The sequence below is a fragment of the Xenopus tropicalis genome, chromosome 8 (assembly GCF_000004195.4).
Source record: "Xenopus tropicalis strain Nigerian chromosome 8, UCB_Xtro_10.0, whole genome shotgun sequence".
NCBI classification, from domain to species: domain Eukaryota; kingdom Metazoa; phylum Chordata; class Amphibia; order Anura; family Pipidae; genus Xenopus; species Xenopus tropicalis.
Genome location: NC_030684.2, coordinates 12,171,779 through 12,192,165, shown reverse-complemented (window position 1 = coordinate 12,192,165; position 20,387 = coordinate 12,171,779). Strand labels below are relative to the sequence as shown.

The window sequence follows — 20,387 nt, the reverse complement described above, 5'->3', positions numbered from 1 at the left end:
TCAGGAGGTTAGAATGAAACCACGGGACTACATGGAAAAGAAGAACATACAAACTCCACACAGAGAGTGCTCATATTGAGGTAGGCTCCAAGACCCAAGCACTGCAGTGCGAACCAATGTGCCACCATGCAAAGGGCAACAACGTCATCACCACCTTTCTTTAGACCATAAAACAGGACCAGAAGCAGAGGTCCAAAAACTTCTAATGATCTTCAACATTGGACCAAATAGGTCTGAAAAAGTCTAGTAAACCATGATAACAACTAAGAAATATCTCCTTATCTTATATTATAACCTCCAAGTGGATGAATACATTGGAAAATGGATAACAAGAGATTTCACCAGATAAAGATCTTTTTTTCAGATGCTTTCAGGAGTCAAACTGTAACCGTAAGGGCAGATATCGGCACTGTACTTCCCCATGCTGTGGTTTCCCCAGTGAACACAACCGGAGTTTGGTGTGTGGGAGGGACTGTACAATAAAGTGTACAATAAGTGAATACAGGTGAATGCTGTAGGCCCACGCTGCTTACATTACCACAGTCCCCGTGCCTTTCTATGAGTCAGCACTGCGGTGAGGCTCTGGGAGGTGGTGGTATCAACCTTTAAATGGTACAGTCCAAAACGAGCTTAATGACAGTAAAAGGTTCTTTTTTCCCACCACACTTGGTCTAGTCTACTTTTCCAACCATTTCCTTTTGACCATTGTTGCTGTAGAGTCTTTGATGTCCAGCCCCCAAGCCAGTGATCAGATTGTAATGATATGGGCTGTTGGGAGAGGACTACATCAACACGGTCCCTCACCCCAACCTGCTCGAGAGATATTTGGATGATTTTAGTTGAGATATCGGTTGGCCGGGGCCAATGGAAGGCACCATATATGGGACAATAACCTGCTGAGGTCTGTAATGATAAGTCAGCAGTTTTTAACAACCAGCCACCTTTACTCACAACTCTGCAGGATGTCAGCCAATCAGAAGCTAGATTGACCTGACACAAAAGTACATAGGACCCTATACAGAGCTGCCATTTACTACCCACACTCTACTGTGCCTTTGAAGATGAACTATAAGGACACGCCCCTACTGCTCATTTGTAGTACAGACAGGATCTATATAGACCAGGGGTGGGCAAACTTTTTGCCTCAGGGGCCACATTGACTTACAGAAGGGCCAGGCTGCCATTACGCCCAGGGCTGCCATCAGAAATCATGGGGCCCCTCAGCCCCTCCCCCAGCATCCTCCAGCTCCACTCCCCAGCATCCTCCGCAACATCCTCAAGCTCCATTCCCCAGCATCCTTCAGCCCCCCCCCAGCATCCTCCAGCTCCACTCCCCAGCATCCTCCAGCTCCACTCCCCAGCATCCTCCAGCTCCACTCCCCAGCATCCTCCAGCTCCACTCCCCAGCATCCTCCAGCTCCACTCCCCAGCATCCTCCAGCTCCACTCCCCAGCATCCTCCAGCTCCACTCCCCAGCATCCTCCAGCTCCACTCCCCAGCATCCTCCAGCTCCACTCCCCAGTATCCTCCAGCTCCACTCCCCAGCAACCTGCGGCTCCCTCAATCCTCTCGCTGTTTCTTACCCCGGCTCCCCGCTGCATCCTTTTATATGGTTGCGCCCCGTGCCCGTGGGGGCCGGAGTCGGCGGGCCGTAGTTTGCCCACCCGATATAGACCAATAGAAGGTGCCATTTCTAATGGTATTGATCCTTTTTAGCCCACCCTACAAGATGAGGGTGAATTCCAAAAATGTTTCATGTTCCCTTTAAAGGTTATATAATGCATAGCTGCTTGCACTGCTATGGTTATTTATATATAACGTAACTGGTTCCTCTGAATTGAATGCACTATTAGGGCAGGGTAAGGGCATATTTGGCATTACAGGCCCCTTAAGGATTTATTTTTTAATAAGCCGGCCACTTTGATAAGTCATTGAAGCCAAGTGGAGCGGCTATTGATAGCAACAGGCTGCGTGTGTGAGATCCCCATTGGGAAAGGCAGGGCAAGGGGCTATTAGCTGCTCTGCACCGTCAGGCATCCGGGAGGGGCCCCTCTCAGCTGTGGGGTGCGGCGCAATCCTACATTCTTGAGTGACTGGGAAAAGCAGCTGTGGGGTGGGAAGCGAGAGGCCTGAACCCGGCACATGTCCCCAGAGGTGCCACGCCAAAGAGATTCCACGCAGGACTTTCACTAGCGGCAGGAACGGGGCGTGAACAATAGGAACCAAATGGTTTATTCCTGGAAGAGCACAAGAATGCGGAGGGTATGTGGCACTAGCGGGGGCAAAAAAGGAAAAGAGATTGAGTCTTTGAGATATCCTCTCTCAATATCCTTGTATTGTCAGAGTCGGTGCCTCCTGTTAACCCTTCTGTGGGAAAGGCGAACCTCATGCTTTCCCTTTGCTACTATATCATTAGGTATTGTTCCTAGGCAGGCAGAAAGCATTTAAAGGGGATCTATAGGGGGGTGGGTTAAATGTGCTTATAGTGTGTATACGTAATTATATGTATTTTAATGGAAATACACTCAGTTTTGCATCTCAGCACTGTAACAATAGAAACAGAGGTCCTTGCTCGCAAGAACTTGCAAATGGATGCCTCCATGACACCCGGAGATGCCCGGAAAATCCAAAGCCAGGCAGGTTGTATGAGCCAGCTCTCACAGATAGCAGCCTGCCTTCGTAATGGTAGGTCTATAAACAAAACAAACCAGCAGAAACCCACATATAAGTCAATTATATAACTGAAAACGTCAGAGCCGACACATGAGGATCACTGAACCCCATCAGCCCAAAAAATATTGCTCTGTTATGTATTATTGTCCCTTTTTATTTCTTATCTTTCTATTTAGTCCTTCACCTATTCATCTCTCGTCTATTTTTCAAAACCACTGCCTGGTTGCTAAGGTAAACAAGACCCCAGCAACCAGATAGCTGCTAAAATACCGGACTGGAGAGCTACTGAACCAATCTTAATAAACTGAAACATCACAAAATTTAAAAAAAATGAAAACCAACTGCAAATACCAATGTCTATGTCACATTTAACTAACAAAAGGGCTGTCTCTACAGTGTAATTCCCAGCATCCTCGGCACAGCAGACATCTCGGTATAGTTTGCGCCACTGGAATGAGTATACAGGGTCGGACTGGGGGGTGCAGGGCCCACCGGGGCTCCCGCCCCAGGGGCCCTGCAGGTGCTCCAGCCAGCCGTGTCCCCTACCCCTCCCCAAGTGTGTATAAATTGAACGTGTCAAGGGAGGAACAGTCAGTAGGGGGAGTGCCGGCAAAGGTTGGACTGGGCTGCCGGGGCCCACCGGGATTTTTCCCGGTGTCCCGGCGGCCCAGTCCGACCCTGTGAGTATATATAGGTTAAGAACCATGTCCGGTTGGAGACAGTTGATTCACAGGTACTTACTTTGTTGACGGGTTTCTCTTCTGTTTTGACGGTGAGGTCGGCTGGCTTCCCCTTCTTGGACGGGGTGCGCTTGATTTTGGGGGAGTGGAATTTGTCCTTGAGCTTCATGGTGAAAGAGGAGAGGTGGGAACGCTGGCTGTCTGGAGAGAAAAAACAAGGGAAACAAAAAAGTTACTCACTTTGCTCTACAGGATCTATGGCCTGTGCCACTGCTATTCTACTACCACTGCCCGCATTCTCCACCAAAACACTCCAGGTTTACTGATAACACCGGCTATAATGCCGACATATTCTGTACTGCTTTTACAGAGATTATATATCATGTTTTACAACAGTCGCCATGTTTTAAAGGGTAACTTTCATGTCGATTGAACAGACAGGTGCTGCGAGTATCACTGAAAAATAATTACAAATATGAAGTACCGTATATACTCGAGTATAAGCCGAGTAAACCTAATTTTACCTAAGAAAACTGTATTGACTCGAGTATAAGCCTAGGGTGGGAAATACAGCCGCTACTGCTAAGTTTCAATAATCAAAATAAATACCAATAAAATTACATTAATTGAGGCATCATTGGGGTATGTTTTTCAATATTTATTTCAAAGAAAAACAGTAAACTAGCTCTGCAAGCGGAGAAGAGGGTCAACAAAAACAACAGGCACTGGAGGGTCTGGTTGCGGGTGGCGTAATTTGCACACAAAAGGAGAGAGGGTGCTAGTCTAGAGGGACCCATAGCACCCGACTCGAGTATAAGCCGAGGGTGACTTTTTAAGCACATTTTAAGTGCTGAAAAACTAGGCTTATACTCGAGTATATACAGTAAATTCTCCAAACTATGTTCCCGCCCCCTGAATATAATATAAAAAATCCATGTGTCATTAAAAGGGACACGCCTCATTTCCCTTAAGTGTGCCCCTCCCCTTTAACTATTGGCAGTGTCACAGCGCGTGCATCATGGGCTAAACTTGGCTTTTTACTGGAAAAGGAGACTGGGGACTGTGTGATGGGAGCCTGCAGCCTCCAGATTCATTTGCCTGCGCTTCTCATGCCGGCTGGGAGGGCAGCGAGTAGAATGAGTAATGCACAGCAGCTCTATAAAACCGCAGCCCTACAAATATAGCCCGAGTACAGTCAGAGCGAGCTCACAGCAGCTGCTCACCGCAAGTCTCTGCCCAAGCTATCTACTTTTAGCCGACCACAACACAGCAGATGTTTTAAGACCGGTGCAAATAAATGTTCTGGGCACACAATAAGCTGTACCCCCATACTGTACTGTCTAAGGGAAACACTATGGCACCTCCCTCCCATATGTATAAATACAAATATACAGAGAAGGAATGTTCTGGGCACACAATAAGCTGTACCCCCATACTGTACTGTCTAAGGGAAACACTATGGCACCTCCCTCCCATATGTATAAATACAAATATACAGAGAAGGAATGTTCTGGGCACACAATAAGCTGTACCCCCATACTGTACTGTCTAAGGGAAACACTATGGCACCTCCCTCCCATATGTATAAATACAAATATACAGAGAAGGAATGTTCTGGGCACACAATAAGCTGTACCCCCATACTGTACTGTCTAAGGGAAACACTATGGCACCTCCCTCCCATATGTATAAATACAAATATACAGAGAAGGAATGTTCTGGGCACACAATAAGCTGTACCCCCATACTGTACTGTCTAAGGGAAACACTATGGCACCTCCCTCCCATATGTATAAATACAAATATACAGAGAAGGAATGTTCTGGGCACACAATAAGCTGTACCCCCATACTGTACTGTCTATAGGAAACACTATGGCACCTCCCTCCCATATGTATAAATACAAATATACAGAGAAGGAATGTTCTGGGCACACAATAAGCTGTACCCTCATACTGTACTGTCTAAGGGAAACACTATGGCACCTCCCTCCCATATGTATAAATACAAATATACAGAGAAGGAATGTTCTGGGCACACAATAAGCTGTACCCCCATACTGTACTGTCTAAGGGAAACAATATGGCACCTCCCTCCCATATGTATAAATACAGATATACAGAGAAGGAATGTTCTGGGCACACAATAAGCTGTACCCCCATACTGTACTGTCTATAGGAAACACTATGGCACCTCCCTCCCATATGTATAAATACAAATATACAGAGAAGGAATGTTCTGGGCACACAATAAGCTGTACCCCCATACTGTACTGTCTAAGGGAAACACTATGGCACCTCCCTCCCATATGTATAAATACAAATATACAGAGAAGGAATGTTCTGGGCACACAATAAGCTGTACCCTCATACTGTACTGTCTAAGGGAAACACTATGGCACCTCCCTCCCATGTGTATAAATACAAATATACAGAGAAGGAATGTTCTGGGCACACAATAAGCTGTACCCTCATACTGTACTGTCTAAGGGAAACACTATGGCACCTCCCTCCCATATGTATAAATACAAATATACAGAGAAGGAATGTTCTGGGCACACAATAAGCTGTACCCCTGTACTGTACTGTCTAAGGGAAACACTATGGCACCTCCCTCCCATATGTATAAATACAAATATACAGAGAAGGAATGTTCTGGGCACACAATAAGCTGTACCCCCATACTGTACTGTCTAAGGGAAACACTATGGCACCTCCCTCCCATATGTATAAATACAAATATACAGAGAAGGAATGTTCTGGGCACAGAGTAACCTATACCCTTTCTTGCCTCATGCTGCAAGTGCAAGAACACCAGTCTATATGCATTACAATAAGCTCTACAGCGGTGCTTTATATATAGGTAATAACAATGTATTCTTGTTGCTCAGTTATTTGCTTCCCCGGTCCCTGCTGAATGTCACTGATCCGTTAGCAACATGGATAGGAATAGCACTGGGCTGAATCAGTCAAATGGTGCTAATGTCACTGCCCAGTAACCTCATCTCTGTGGGCTTCATGCACCAAATTAGATTATAAATATGACGGGCACTGACAGGCAGAGCCGCCCATGGAACTACAGGCGATGAGAGAACCCATGGGCTTATGAAATGCTTCCCCCCCCCCCGTGTGTGACTCGAAGGGACTCAAATGAATTTAATATCAGTAGTTTATGTTCCTATTCTTCTGCTTAAGTGTATTAAAGCCACTCTGGGCTGCCAGTGTGTACCCATTAGAGCAGCTATTCTTGCAATGGCTTTTTAATTATATATAATATATAGAATGCTTGCGACTTGCCCTTTGTTATTTTTGTTTTTGTTTTTTTTAAACAGGAAGGAAGTCAGTTGCTATGTGGCTTCTGGGAAACTGTATATTATATCAGAATCAAAGCAAATAACTGATGCTTTCAGTCTTACGCTGTACCATTTTATATAGGCACAGGTATGGGACCAGTTATCCAGAATGCTTGGGATCTGGGGTTTTCCGAATAAGGGGTTTTTCCGTAATTTGGATCACTGTACCGTAAGTCTACAAAAAAATAATTTAACCATGAAATAAACCCAATAGGATTGTTCTGCCCCCAATAAGGGGTAATTATATCTTAGTTGGGATCAAGTACAGGTACTGTTTTATTATTACAGAGAAAAGGGAATCATTTAACCATTAAATAAACCCAATAGAGCTGTTCTGCCCCCAATAAGGGGTAATTATATCTTAGTTGGGATCAAGTACAGGTACTGTTTTATTATTACAGAGAAAAGGGAATCATTTAACTAGGAAATAAACCCAATATGACTGTTCTGCCCCCAATAAGGGGTAATTATATCTTTGTTGGGATCAAGTACAGGTACTGTTTTATTATTACCCCAATATACCTATCACTGTAATCTGTTCCTTCAGAAAGTACTAATAAATTCCATTTCTATATGCTGAAATCCAGCTGCAAAACAGTTCTTCTCTTTCTGCATCATTTGAAATCCTTACAGGGGAGGAGGGACTAAAGCACCACCCTCCAGACACAATGCATTGCACTTTATTATTGACATCACCTGTGCAGGGAATTGTGGGATCTGGAGGATGCAGTTTATTTGAGTCACAAAGTAGTCAGCCAGATCAGCAGGGGAACAGGGGGCGGGGCTTAGGGAACTGTTCCAAACCATACTATTACATTAGAAATCATGAAACGGCTGCATAATTTTTAATTGATGTATGTTGTAAAGTTGCTTGAAATTATGTTTACTTTCAAAAAGCTTAAGTTGTGTTTGGGTGGAGTTCCAATTTAAATTCATTTTGTCTTGGAATTTCAATGTCTATTGGGTTGTTAAGGCTTTATTTCCCTAGCAACCTTGGCAGCAGCTTGGAAGTGAAAGCAGAAGATCAGCAGGGGAGGGGCCAATTGACTTAAGGATCTTATTATAATTAGAGACACTGACCACAAAGAAAACTGGAATGAAAAAACCTGGCCATAAACATAACTGGGCACTTACTCGCCAGTGCAATTTATGGACAAAATATTCTATTTTTTACCCAGAATGCTGTTTTTTTTCTCCCAGAATTCCAGCAAAACACCCGAATACATTTTAGCATGACAGCTACCAATGAGACCCATGGCACAGGTCGGGACTAGGCTGCCCAACATACAAGGAGGAGAAAGCCCCTGATTGTACAAGAGGAAAGGCAGCAGCAGCCGCCCAGTCCCCAGGGAAGTGGCACTTAGCAGGAGGGAGCATTCTGTAGGCACGGGGAGAGAAGCATTATATACATAATTACAACCTGTCAGCGGCCCCCACAGGGGAGCAGAGCCGAGCAGAGGTCTAATTGCAGAGCAGAAATGGCAAGCGAGGGGGGGCGGGGGAGATGGGGATCTTATTTGCCCGTTTGGTTGTATCTACGGGGTATCCGTTCAGACGAGCCATTATGCCCACCCCCAGGGCAATCTGTCAGTGTGTGACCCTAGAGCACTAATCTCCAGGAAAGGGTTAAACTATCAATTTGTAGCAAATAAATCATCGTATTTATTAGAGCCGCTGCAACGTGCTGAGGGCACAATCCTACTGGGGGTTTTTATTTCAATGCGCCAAGGCATGGGGCCAAAATTACACAAGAACCGTTATCCAGAAACCCACCCAAACCTCATCCATTCCAGATAACAGGCCCTACACTGATATAGTTATATATGTAGCTCTGAGAACACCCAAAAGCCATTTAAAGGGGAACTCCAGCTTCCAAATAAAAATTTGTTAAAAAACCCTACACAAACCCTAATATATCTATCTGTAATCCTTCAAATAGTAGGAATAAATTACCCTATTTTGTAATCAATCTTATGTCTCCCATAAGTATGCGAATTACGGAAAGGCCAATAGGCTGTACTTGATCCCAACTAAGATATAATTACCCCTTATTGGGGGCAGAACAGCCCTATTGGGTTTATTTCATGGTTAAATGATTCCCTTTTCTCTGTAATAATAAAACAGTACCTGTACTTGATCCCAACTAAGATATAATTACCCCTTATTGGGGCAGAACAGCCCTATTGGGTTTATTTAATGGTTAAATGATTCCCTTTTCTCTGTAATAATAAAACAGTACCTGTACTTGATCCCAACTAAGATATAATTACCCCTTATTGGGGGCAGAACAGCCCTATTGGGTTTATTTAATGGTTAAATGATTCCCTTTTCTCTGTAATAATAAAACAGTACCTGTACTTGATCCCAACTAAGATATAATTACCCCTTATTGGGGGCAGAACAGCCCTATTGGGTTTATTTAATGGTTAAATGATTCCCTTTTCTCTGTAATAATAAAACAGTACCTGTACTTGATCCCAACTAAGATATAATTACCCCTTATTGGGGCAGAACAGCCCTATTGGGTTTATTTCATGGTTAAATGATTCCCTTTCTCTGTAATAATAAAACAGTACCTGTACTTGATCCCAACTAAGATATAATTACCCCTTATTGGGGCAGAACAGCCCTATTGGGTTTATTTAATGGTTAAATGATTCCCTTTTCTCTGTAATAATAAAACAGTACCTGTACTTGATCCCAACTAAGATATAATTACCCCTTATTGGGGCAGAACAGCCCTATTGGGTTTATTTAATGGTTAAATGATTCCCTTTTCTCTGTAATAATAAAACAGTACCTGTACTTGATCCCAACTAAGATATAATTACCCCTTATTGGGGGCAGAACAGTCCTATTGGGTTTATTTAATGGTTAAATTATTCCCTTTTCTCTGTAATAATAAAACAATCCTATTGGGTTTAATTACGGTTTAAATAATTTTATTAGAAGACTTAAGGTAGGAGATCTGAATTATGGAAAGACCCCTTATCTGGAAAACCCCAGGTCCCGAGCATTCTGGATAATGGCTCCCATACCAGTACAGGGTTTCCTTGCTCCTAGTGTCACTCCTACCCCGTGCCATCAGAACGGCATGCAAGGCAGGGAATGCCTACATTCTAATGTATATATTATATATAAATTCACAGATATGTATACAGAAACTAGTGCAACTCTGTGGGTGCAGGCAAAAGTCAAAGATTGGGCATTTATTTTGCACTTTGCCCCGTCGTCACCAAATCCCCACTAAAGGCTGCTGATTTTGGGAGGGGAGAAAAATGCCACTTTGGCACGGGATTCAAACCATAAACTTGCAAAAGGGAGGGGGGACTGAAACTGCAGAAAAACAAGCTGTTTATGTGCAGAGCTGGAAATTTCCACAGAATTCACAGAAAGAAAAATAAACAAGGCAAGTCATCCGATCAGCCTAGAGTTGCCCCCAGATGGGCCCTGGGCCAAGCAACGGATCTGACAAGTAGGCAGCATGAATGTAACCAATCACAATGTAGAAGTACAGCGACCATTGCTGGAATTCTGCGCAGGTCAAGGACAATTCAGGTCAAAAAAGCTAAAAACGGATGTAATTCCCTTTATGCGTCATCCAATCAGGCGCTGCCCTTCGGCTTCAGATGGCACTTTGGGGAGGGCAGAGGGACCAGCGGAGCAAGGGCATTGCTTCCAACATCTGTATCTGTGCATATGGGGCTTATAGTAATCCATAACCTCTTCATCGAAAATCCCCCTTCTTTCCCAGAAATCCAAAAGCTAACAGGCTGGGCTAGCGCATTCTGATGGGTGGCTAGCAACAGATGGTCTCTAGCGTTTCTGGATTTCACTGCTGTATCAGTGATGGATAGGGCCCAAGGCATGGTTGTGATCATGGTTACACTGTCAGACAAATACAGGCATGGGACCTGTTATCCAGAATGCTCGGGACCTGGGGTTTTCCAGATAAGGGGTCTTTCTGTAATTTGGATCTCCATAACTTAAGTCTGCTAAAAATCATTTAAATATTGAACAAACCCAATAGGGCTGTTCTGCCCCCAATAAGGGGTAATTATATCTTAGTTGGGATCAAGTACAGGTACTGTTTTATTATTACAGAGAAAAGGGAATCATTTAACCATTAAATAAACCCAATAGGGCTGTTCTGCCCCCAATAAGGGGTAATTATATCTTAGTTGGGATCAAGTACAGGTACTGTTTTATTATTACAGAGAAAAGGGAATCATTTAACCATTAAATAAACCCAATAGGGCTGTTCTGCCCCCAATAAGGGGTAATTATATCTTAGTTGGGATCAAGTACAGGTACTGTTTTATTATTACAGAGAAAAGGGAATCATTTAACCATTAAATAAACCCAATAGGGCTGTTCTGCCCCCAATAAGGGGTAATTATATCTTAGTTGGGATCAAGTACAGGTACTGTTTTATTATTACAGAGAAAAGGGAATCATTTAACCATGAAATAAACCCAATAGGGCTGTTCTGCCCCAATAAGGGGTAATTATATCTTAGTTGGGATCAAGTACAGGTACTGTTTTATAATTAATTATAAAATTAGAATTATTTGCTTATAATGGAGTCTATGGGAGATGGCCTTTCCGTAATTCGGAACTTTCTGGATAACAGGTTTCTGGATAAGGGATCCCATACCTGTCCCAAACTTTATTTGGGGGCCCCTTGTAAGTGTCACAACAGCCGTAAGATCCCCTGGTGAGTAAAAGTTGATCACTTAGATTGCAAGCTTCCAGGGTCACTATATAACTAAAGGTTATAGGTGTGAGTTTTGAGTGTGAATGTGGCCTTTAAAAGATGTTGTTGACCTTTAAATTAACGTTTGCCTGCTGGGGTCAGTGACCCCCATTGAAAAGCTGGAAAGAAGTAGAAGAGAAAGGCAAATAATACAAAAACCATAAAAAATAATGAAGACCAACTGCAAACATGCTAGGAATAGGCCATTCTATAACGTACTAAAAGTGAACCCCCCCCTTTAACCACGTGACCCCTCCGGAGATGAGATACACTCGCAAAAATGTCTGTTTCCTGTCGAACATAGAATGCGGTCTGTTTCAGGCACAGAGAAGAGACTGCTTGTACGGAACCCGCTGAAAGCCCCTTTGCTTATTTCTGAGAAGAGGCCGTGGGATTCCGAGGCAAAGCTGGGGCGTTACATGTGACTAATACTGAGAGGCTGCAGGCTGCACCGGTGCATTCAGCGCCCAGCCATGGCCAGGACACGCCTCTTAAAGGGGTGGGTCACCTTCAGTGTATTACCTATCCTATCCTTGCAAACTTTTCAATTGGTCTTACTTTTTCTTTTTTTATCGTTTTTGAATTACAGGTATGGGACCGGTTATCCAGAATGCTCGGGACCTGGGGTTTTCCAGATAAGGGATCGTTCTGTAATTTGGATCTCCATAACTTAAGTCTGCTAAAAATCATTTATATATTGAATAAACCCAAATAGGACTGTTCAGCCCCCAATAAGGGGTAATTATATCTTAGTTGGGATCAAGTACAGGTACTGTTTTATTATTACAGAGAAAAGGGAATCATTTAACCATGAAATAAACCCAATAGGGCTGTTCTGCCCCAATAAGGGGTAATTATATCTTAGTTGGGATCAAGTACAGGTACTGTTTTATTATTACAGAGAAAAGGGAATCATTTAACCATGAAATAAACCCAATAGGGCTGTTCTGCCCCCAATAAGGGGTAATTATATCTTAGTTGGGATCAAGTACAGGTACTGTTTTATTATTACAGAGAAAAGGGAATCATTTAACCATGAAATAAACCCAATAGGGCTGTTCTGCCCCAATAAGGGGTAATTATATCTTAGTTGGGATCAAGTACAGGTACTGTTTTATTATTAAAGAGAAAAGGGAATCATTTAACCATGAAATAAACCCAATAGGGCTGTTCTGCCCCCAATAAGGGGTAATTATATCTTAGTTGGGATCAAGTACAGGTACTGTTTTATTATTACAGAGAAAAGGGAAATCATTTTTAAAAATTAGAATTATTTGCTTATAATGAAGGCTATGGGAGATAGTCCATAATTTGGAGCTTTCTGGATAACGGGTTTCCAGATAAGGGATCCCATACCTACCTAACAATAAAAGTAACAATAACAATAAAACTGTAGCCTCACAGAGCAATAGTTGTCTGGCTGCCGGGGTCAGTGACCGCCATTTAAAAATGGCAAAGAGTTGGAAGGAGAAGGCAAATAATTCAAAAACTATAATATAAAATATATAATAAAATCCAGATTGGGGGCCTGCAGAGGTTTCTACCCTAGGTTCTATAGAACATGTATATTCTCTACACTTACGTTGCTCTGGTGTGACTAAGTGCTGAGCCTGAGGAAGGGGCAGAGGAGAGTGTGAAACCGCATCTCACATGAGGGCTCTGTACAAAGTTCTATATAAACCAGCCGCCCTATCAGGCTCTTAAGGTTCATAAAGAGAGGCAATAAAAAAAGGTTCTACAGAAGCCAAAGCCTATACAGAGGGGCATTAAATGCTGAATATTAAGGGGTATAAAGGGTAGCTCTCCAGATGTTGTCGCTTCCTAGCATCCCACCAATGGGAGTCAGGGAACGGAAGCATCCCCCTAAGACCACAGCATGCCCCGCCCTACAGCATCAATTAATTCCTTAGTACAGGTATGGGATCCCTTATCCGGAAACCCATTATCCAGAAAGTTCCGAATTATGGAAAGGACATCTACCATAGACTCCATTATAAGCAGATAATTCAATTTTTTAAAAATGATTCCCTTTTCTCTGTAATAATAAAACAGTACCTGTACTTGATCCCAACTAAGATATAATTACCCCTTATTGGGGCAGAACAGCCCTATTGGGTTTATTTAATGGTTAAATGATTCCCTTTTCTCTGTAATAATAAAACAGTACCTGTACTTGATCCCAACTAAGATATAATTACCCCTTATTGGGGCAGAACAGCCCTATTGGGTTTATTTAATGGTTAAATGATTCCCTTTTCTCTGTAATAATAAAACAGTACCTGTACTTGATCCCAACTAAGATATAATTACCCCTTATTGGGGGCAGAACAGTCCTATTGGGTTTATTTCATGGTTAAATGATTCCCTTTTCTCTGTAATAATAAAACAGTACCTGTACTTGATCCCAACTAAGATATAATGACCCCTTATTGGGGGTAGAACAGCCCTATTGGGTTTATTTAATGGTTAAATGATTCCCTTTTCTCTGTAATAATAAAACAGTACCTGTACTTGATCCCAACTAAGATATAATTACCCCTTATTGGGGGCAGAACAGCCCTATTGGGTTTATTTAATGGTTAAATGATTCCCTTTTCTCTGTAATAATAAAACAGTACCTGTACTTGATCCCAACTAAGATATAATGACCCCTTATTGGGGGTAGAACAGCCCTATTGGGTTTATTTAATGGTTAAATGATTCCCTTTTCTCTGTAATAATAAAACAGTACCTGTACTTGATCCCAACTAAGATATAATGACCCCTTATTGGGGGTAGAACAGCCCTATTGGGTTTATTTAATGGTTAAATGATTCCCTTTTCTCTGTAATAATAAAACAGTACCTGTACTTGATCCCAACTAAGATATAATGACCCCTTATTGGGGGTAGAACAGCCCTATTGGGTTTATTTAATGGTTAAATGATTCCCTTTTCTCTGTAATAATAAAACAGTACCTGTACTTGATCCCAACTAAGATATAATTACCCCTTATTGGGGGCAGAACAGCCCTATTGGGTTTATTTAATGGTTAAATGATTCCCTTTTCTCTGTAATAATAAAACAGTACCTGTACTTGATCCCAACTAAGATATAATTACCCCTTATTGGGGGCAGAACAGCCCTATTGGGTTTATTTCATGGTTAAATGATTCCCTTTTCTCTGTAATAATAAAACAGTACCTGTACTTGATCCCAACTAAGATATAATTACCCCTTATTGGGGCAGAACAGCCCTATTGGGTTTATTTAATGGTTAAATGATTCCCTTTTCTCTGTAATAATAAAACAGTACCTGTACTTGATCCCAACTAAGATATAATTACCCCTTATTGGGGCAGAACAGCCCTATTGGGTTTATTTAATGGTTAAATGATTCCCTTTTCTCTGTAATAATAAAACAGTACCTGTACTTGATCCCAACTAAGATATAATTAATCCTTATTAGAGACAAAACAATCCTATTGGGTCTATTCAATATTTAAACTATTTTTAGCAGATTTAAGTTATGGTGATCCAAATTACAGAAAGATCCTTTATCCAGGAAACCCCAGGTCCTGAGCATTCTGGATAACAGGTCCCATACCTGTATTAATGGCTGCACTGGAATGGTAAAGAAGGAGCTTAGTCTCTTTGCACTGAGAGAGAGAATGCCAATAAATGGGGACATACAGATAGAGATATATATATATATGCATGTATGTATGTATATATGTATGTGCAGGAAGGTGGTCTGTTTCTATTGGCTCATGTGGAACACATATGCATTGCCCCTTTGGGTCACAGCGCAGCCATATTTACGAGGCAGTAGGATGGGTAGGAGCGAGAGTGCCGGCTTTCTGAGTGAAAATGAAAGCAATAACCAACCCCATGTGTGTGTGTGACTCAGCTACCTGCAAAGAAAAGAAACATTCCAGTGCCATGAAAATGCCTGAACACGCACTAATTACCCTAACAGCCGGCACCGAGTGTAAGTGATCGCAAGGGAAAGTGTATCTGTAAACTGAGAGGGCTGCTTTCTATCAAAAATAGCAAGTAACCTATTCAGGGGTCTAGAGGGTCAGCCCTGCGTAGTGATCACCCTTAAGACACATTTTACTCTGTTAGAAGCATCAATAAAATCCCCTGCCGAGGGGGCAACTACACAAATACCTTGGTACATTCCAAGCAGGCTCTAAGCAATTGGCTGCTCAATGGAGGACTTTGCCAATTCAGCACTGCCAGTAAATCCCCATAGTTTTACTGAGCAAGCCATTTGTACATGGGGCCAAAATTATCCCCATAGTCATACTGAGCAAGTCATTTGTACATGGGGCCAAAGTTATCCCCATAGTCTTACTGAGCAAGTCATTTGTACATGGGGCCAAAGTTATCCCCATAGTCTTACTTAGCAAGTCATTTGTACATGGGGCCAAAGTGATCCCCCATAGTCTTACTGAGCAAGCCATTTGTACATGGGGCCAAAGTGACCCCCATAGTCTTACTGAGCAAGCCATTTGTACATGGGGCCAAAATGATCCCCATAGTCTTACTGAGCAAGCCATTTGTACATGGGGCCAAAGTGACCCCCATAGTCTTACTGAGCAAGCCATTTGTACATGGGGCCAAAGTGACCCCCCACAGCCTTACTGAGCAAGTAATTTGTACATGGGGCCAAAGTGATCCCCATAGTCTTACTGAGCTAACCATTTGTACATGGGGCCAAAGTGACCCCCACAGCCTTACTAAGCAAGTCATTTGTACATGGGGCCAAAGAGACCCCCATAGTCTTACTGAGCAAGCCATTTGTACATGGGGCCAAAGTGACCCCCACAGCCTTACTAAGCAAGTCATTTGTACATGGGGCCAAAGTGACCCCCCACAGCCTTACTGAGCAAGTAATTTGTACATGGGGCCAAAGTGATCCCCATAGTCTTACTGAGCAAGCCATTTGTACATGGGGCCAAAGTGACCCCCACAGCCTTACTAAGCAAGTCATTTGTACATGGGGCCAAAGAGACCCCCATAGTCTTACTGAGCAAGCCATTTGTACATGGGGCCAAAGTGACCCCCACAGCCTTACTAAGCAAGTCATTTGTACATGGGGCCAAAGTGACCCCCACAGCCTTACTAAGCAAGTCATTTGTACATGGGGCCAAAGAGACCCCCATAGTCTTACTGAGCAAGCCATTTGTACATGGGGCCAAAGTGACCCCCATAGTCTTACTGAGCAAGCCATTTGTACATGGGGCCAAAGTGACCCCCCACAGCCTTACTGAGCAAGTAATTTGTACATGGGGCCAAAGTGATCCCCATAGTCTTACTGAGCTAACCATTTGTACATGGGGCCAAAGTGACCCCCACAGCCTTACTAAGCAAGTCATTTGTACATGGGGCCAAAGAGACCCCCATAGTCTTACTGAGCAAGCCATTTGTACATGGGGCCAAAGTGACCCCCATAGTCTTACTGAGCAAGCCATTTGTAAATGGGGCCAAAGTGACCCCCATTGAGCTGCGAGTCATTGAGAAACCCAGCTGGATGTTTCCCATGCCCTCAAGTGTTTGCTGCTGAAGAGCTGAATTTGATAAGATCTCAAATAACAAATTAGACATTTAGTGGCACTTTCAGTACAGAAATGAGTTGCATAACAGGAAACGTCAAATGACTAATTTACAGGGGCATCATCACTAGGCCATTTATACGTTTCCTTGCCCTTTAAAGAATAGGCAGGCAAGAGCATGAGATCACTGCATATTTGGAATACGACGGGCCTGATGGGCGCGCTTGTGCTCCCTCTGTCTCGCGCCGTATAACGCTCCGTGTGATGTTTACCAGTTGCCGTGGAGGCCGAAGGGATGATGTCATTGGCTGCTCCAGCTGCATTATTTCCTATGCAGCCGGGAATTAGAGCCGTTAGCCTACGACAGGAATGCATCGGCCAAAGGTTTGTGTATCTTGCCATATGCCGAGACAGCCCCCCCCGGCCATCACTTAACCTTGCCTTGGGCACCATCTTGTAAGACTACATGTGAGTGCCCAGACGGAGCACAAGTTGACAGTCGGCGGGCTTTCTGCCAGCGATATTTATGTATAGCCCAGTTTATGGGTGGGTAGGCAAACAGATGTAACTGCTTCCCTTCCTTGGCTTGAGGATACCCATTGGCATGTAATATATCAGCACCACCCTCCGCCCTTCCTATATACCGACCTGCACGGCCAATCCAGCCTCAGGATGAGCGTGACATCACTGCTGAGGTCACAGGAGGACCTAATTGTTCTGCCCCCATCCAGAGGCCGAGTTTACCCTACTACCTGCCCAAGGCAACCGGATCTGTGCCTCTGAAGATGCCCCCAGTAGTATACAATATAATAGTCACAATAAAAGGCTTGTAATTAATTTAGATTTACATTGCATGACAGCTCAGAAACCAGTGCAGTAAGCATCAGATTTCAATAACCAGCCCTGTAGAACTTCTATGGCAGATGAACCCCTTTTCTGCTTGATGATATTCAGCGACCCCTAAGTTTAGCGTCTCAGCAGCAGCTGCCCACTGAGCATGTGCGGTGCCACGGGCAGTCAGATGATGTCATTAGAAGATCCAAGATGGAAAGCTGCTGGCAACAAATTTGAAAGCCTGGATCATTATGGTTATAGGGCTGCTGAACCTCTGGGCTGGTACAGTAAGTTCATACAGCATTACAGCATACAGGTTTCATACGTTTCATGGCCCCAGGGATGTGACTACGGCACATAATTATGTTTCTGGGATGGCAGAAAGCTGATCCTGGCGGCAGCTGAGATGCTCAGAAGCATGGCTGCAGGGGGGGGTTAAGGAGAGAGAAGCTGATTAATCCTGCAGGGGTTACTGGTGCTGAACTTGAGCCTGGGAGCATCCCAATAATTATCACTCCCACCAGCATAATGAAAGCAGCCTCGTTACTAACCAGCCGAGCGTAAGCAGCAAGCAGGGCCCGAGCCTCCCTCTTCCTCTCACTACAGAAGTTTCACTGATCTCGCTCGGTCATTAACCAAGGCTAATTAAGCCGACGGAGGGAAATAGATTGCCCTGAGCCTGCACTTCCATCTTGCACTGCAATAAGAATCCTAACAATAAAACCATGGCCTGTTGGCGGCCCAGGGAATTCTGGGAATTGTAGTTCAGCACAAACAGGACCACCATATGCTGCACATATGGAGGAAGAGGAAGCAAGGAATGGCCGATAGATGGTGAGGAAGGGAGACAAGGTTGGGAAGGGGACAGATTAACTCCTATGTCAACACCGGCCCATTCTTCCTGCCTGCTCAATGCACCACTTGGTAGGGGACAAAGAAGGGGCTGCAAACAAGGTCATAAATGTTATTATAGCCTGAGTGGCCACCAAGGTCCAGACAGCAGGGGTCAGACTGGGGGTAATGGCTAATTAGTTACCTTGCTTGGGAATCTATGGCCAAGGCCAGGCCTTCTCCTTGTGGTGCGGACCACCCGTTTGTCAGAGTGGGAGCTACTATACAGCGTTACGTAGGAAGTACAGGTATGTGCCCCCTTATCCAGAATGCTCGGGACCTGGGGTATTCTGGATAAGGGCTCTTTCTGTAATTCAGATCTCCTACCTTAGGTCTGCTTCAAAAAAATATTTAAACAGTAATTAAACCCAATAGGATTGTTCTGCCCCCAATAAGGGGTAATTATATCTTAGTTGGGATCAAGTACAGGTACTGTTTTATTATTACAGAGAAAAGGGAATCATTTAACCATGAAATAAACCCAATAGGGCTGTTCTGCCCCAATAAGGGGTAATTATATCTTAGTTGGGATCAAGTACAGGTACTGTTTTATTATTACAGAGAAAAGGGAATCATTTAACCATGAAATAAACCCAATAGGGCTGTTCTGCCCCCAATAAGGGGTAATTATATCTTAGTTGGGATCAAGTACAGGTACTGTTTTAGGGCTCTGGCACACGGGGGAGATTAGTCGCCCGCGATTAACTCCCTGTTCGCGGGCGACTAATCTCCCCGAGTTGCCTACCCCTGCCATCCCACCGGCGAACATGTAAGTCGCCGGCGGGATGGCAGACGCGGCGGGGCGATTTCCGGAAATCGCCGAAAAAGACTCGCAAGTCTTTTTCGGCGATTTGCGCGAAATCGCGCCGCCGCGTCTGCCATCCCGCCGGCGACTTACATGTTCGCCGGTGGGATGGCAGGGGTAGGCAACTCGGGGAGATTAGTCGCCCGCGAACAGGGAGTTAATCGCGGGCGACTAATCTCCCCCGTGTGCCAGAGCCCTTATTATTACAGAGAAAAGGGAATCGTTTAACTATTAAATAAACCCACTAGGGCTGTTCTGCCCCCAATAAGGGGTAATTATATCTTAGTTGGGATCAAGTACAGGTACTGTTTTATTATTACAGAGAAAAGGGAATCATTTAACCATTAAATAAACCCACTAGGGCTGTTCTGCCCCCAATAAGGGGTAATTATATCTTAGTTGGGATCAAGTACAGGTACTGTTTTATTATTACAGAGAAAAGGGAATCATTTAACCATTAAATAAACCCAATAGGGCTGTTCTGCCCCCAATAAGGGGTAATTATATCTTAGTTGGGATCAAGTACAGGTACTGTTTTATTATTACAGAGAAAAGGGAATCATTTAACCATGAAATAAACCCAATAGGGCTGTTCTGCCCCAATAAGGGGTAATTATATCTTAGTTGGGATCAAGTACAGGTACTGTTTTATTATTACAGAGAAAAGGGAATCGTTTAACTATTAAATAAACCCACTAGGGCTGTTCTGCCCCCAATAAGGGGTAATTATATCTTAGTTGGGATCAAGTACAGGTACTGTTTTATTATTACAGAGAAAAGGGAATCATTTAACCATTAAATAAACCCAATAGGGCTGTTCTGCCCCCAATAAGGGGTAATTATATCTTAGTTGGGA

At 43.6% G+C, this 20,387-nt stretch overlaps 1 protein-coding gene across 5 annotated transcripts in view; it reads right to left on the bottom strand.

Annotated features, from left to right (window-relative positions):
- Nucleotides 1–20,387, bottom strand: part of rapgef1 (Rap guanine nucleotide exchange factor 1) — a 59,329-nt gene that overhangs the window by 25,874 nt on the left and 13,068 nt on the right. For all 5 annotated transcript variants that reach the window (XM_031890514.1, XM_012968551.3, XM_012968552.3 and 2 more), the window contains 1 exon segment: nucleotides 3,415–3,554. In XM_031890514.1, coding sequence (XP_031746374.1) covers nucleotides 3,415–3,554 — 140 coding nt within the window.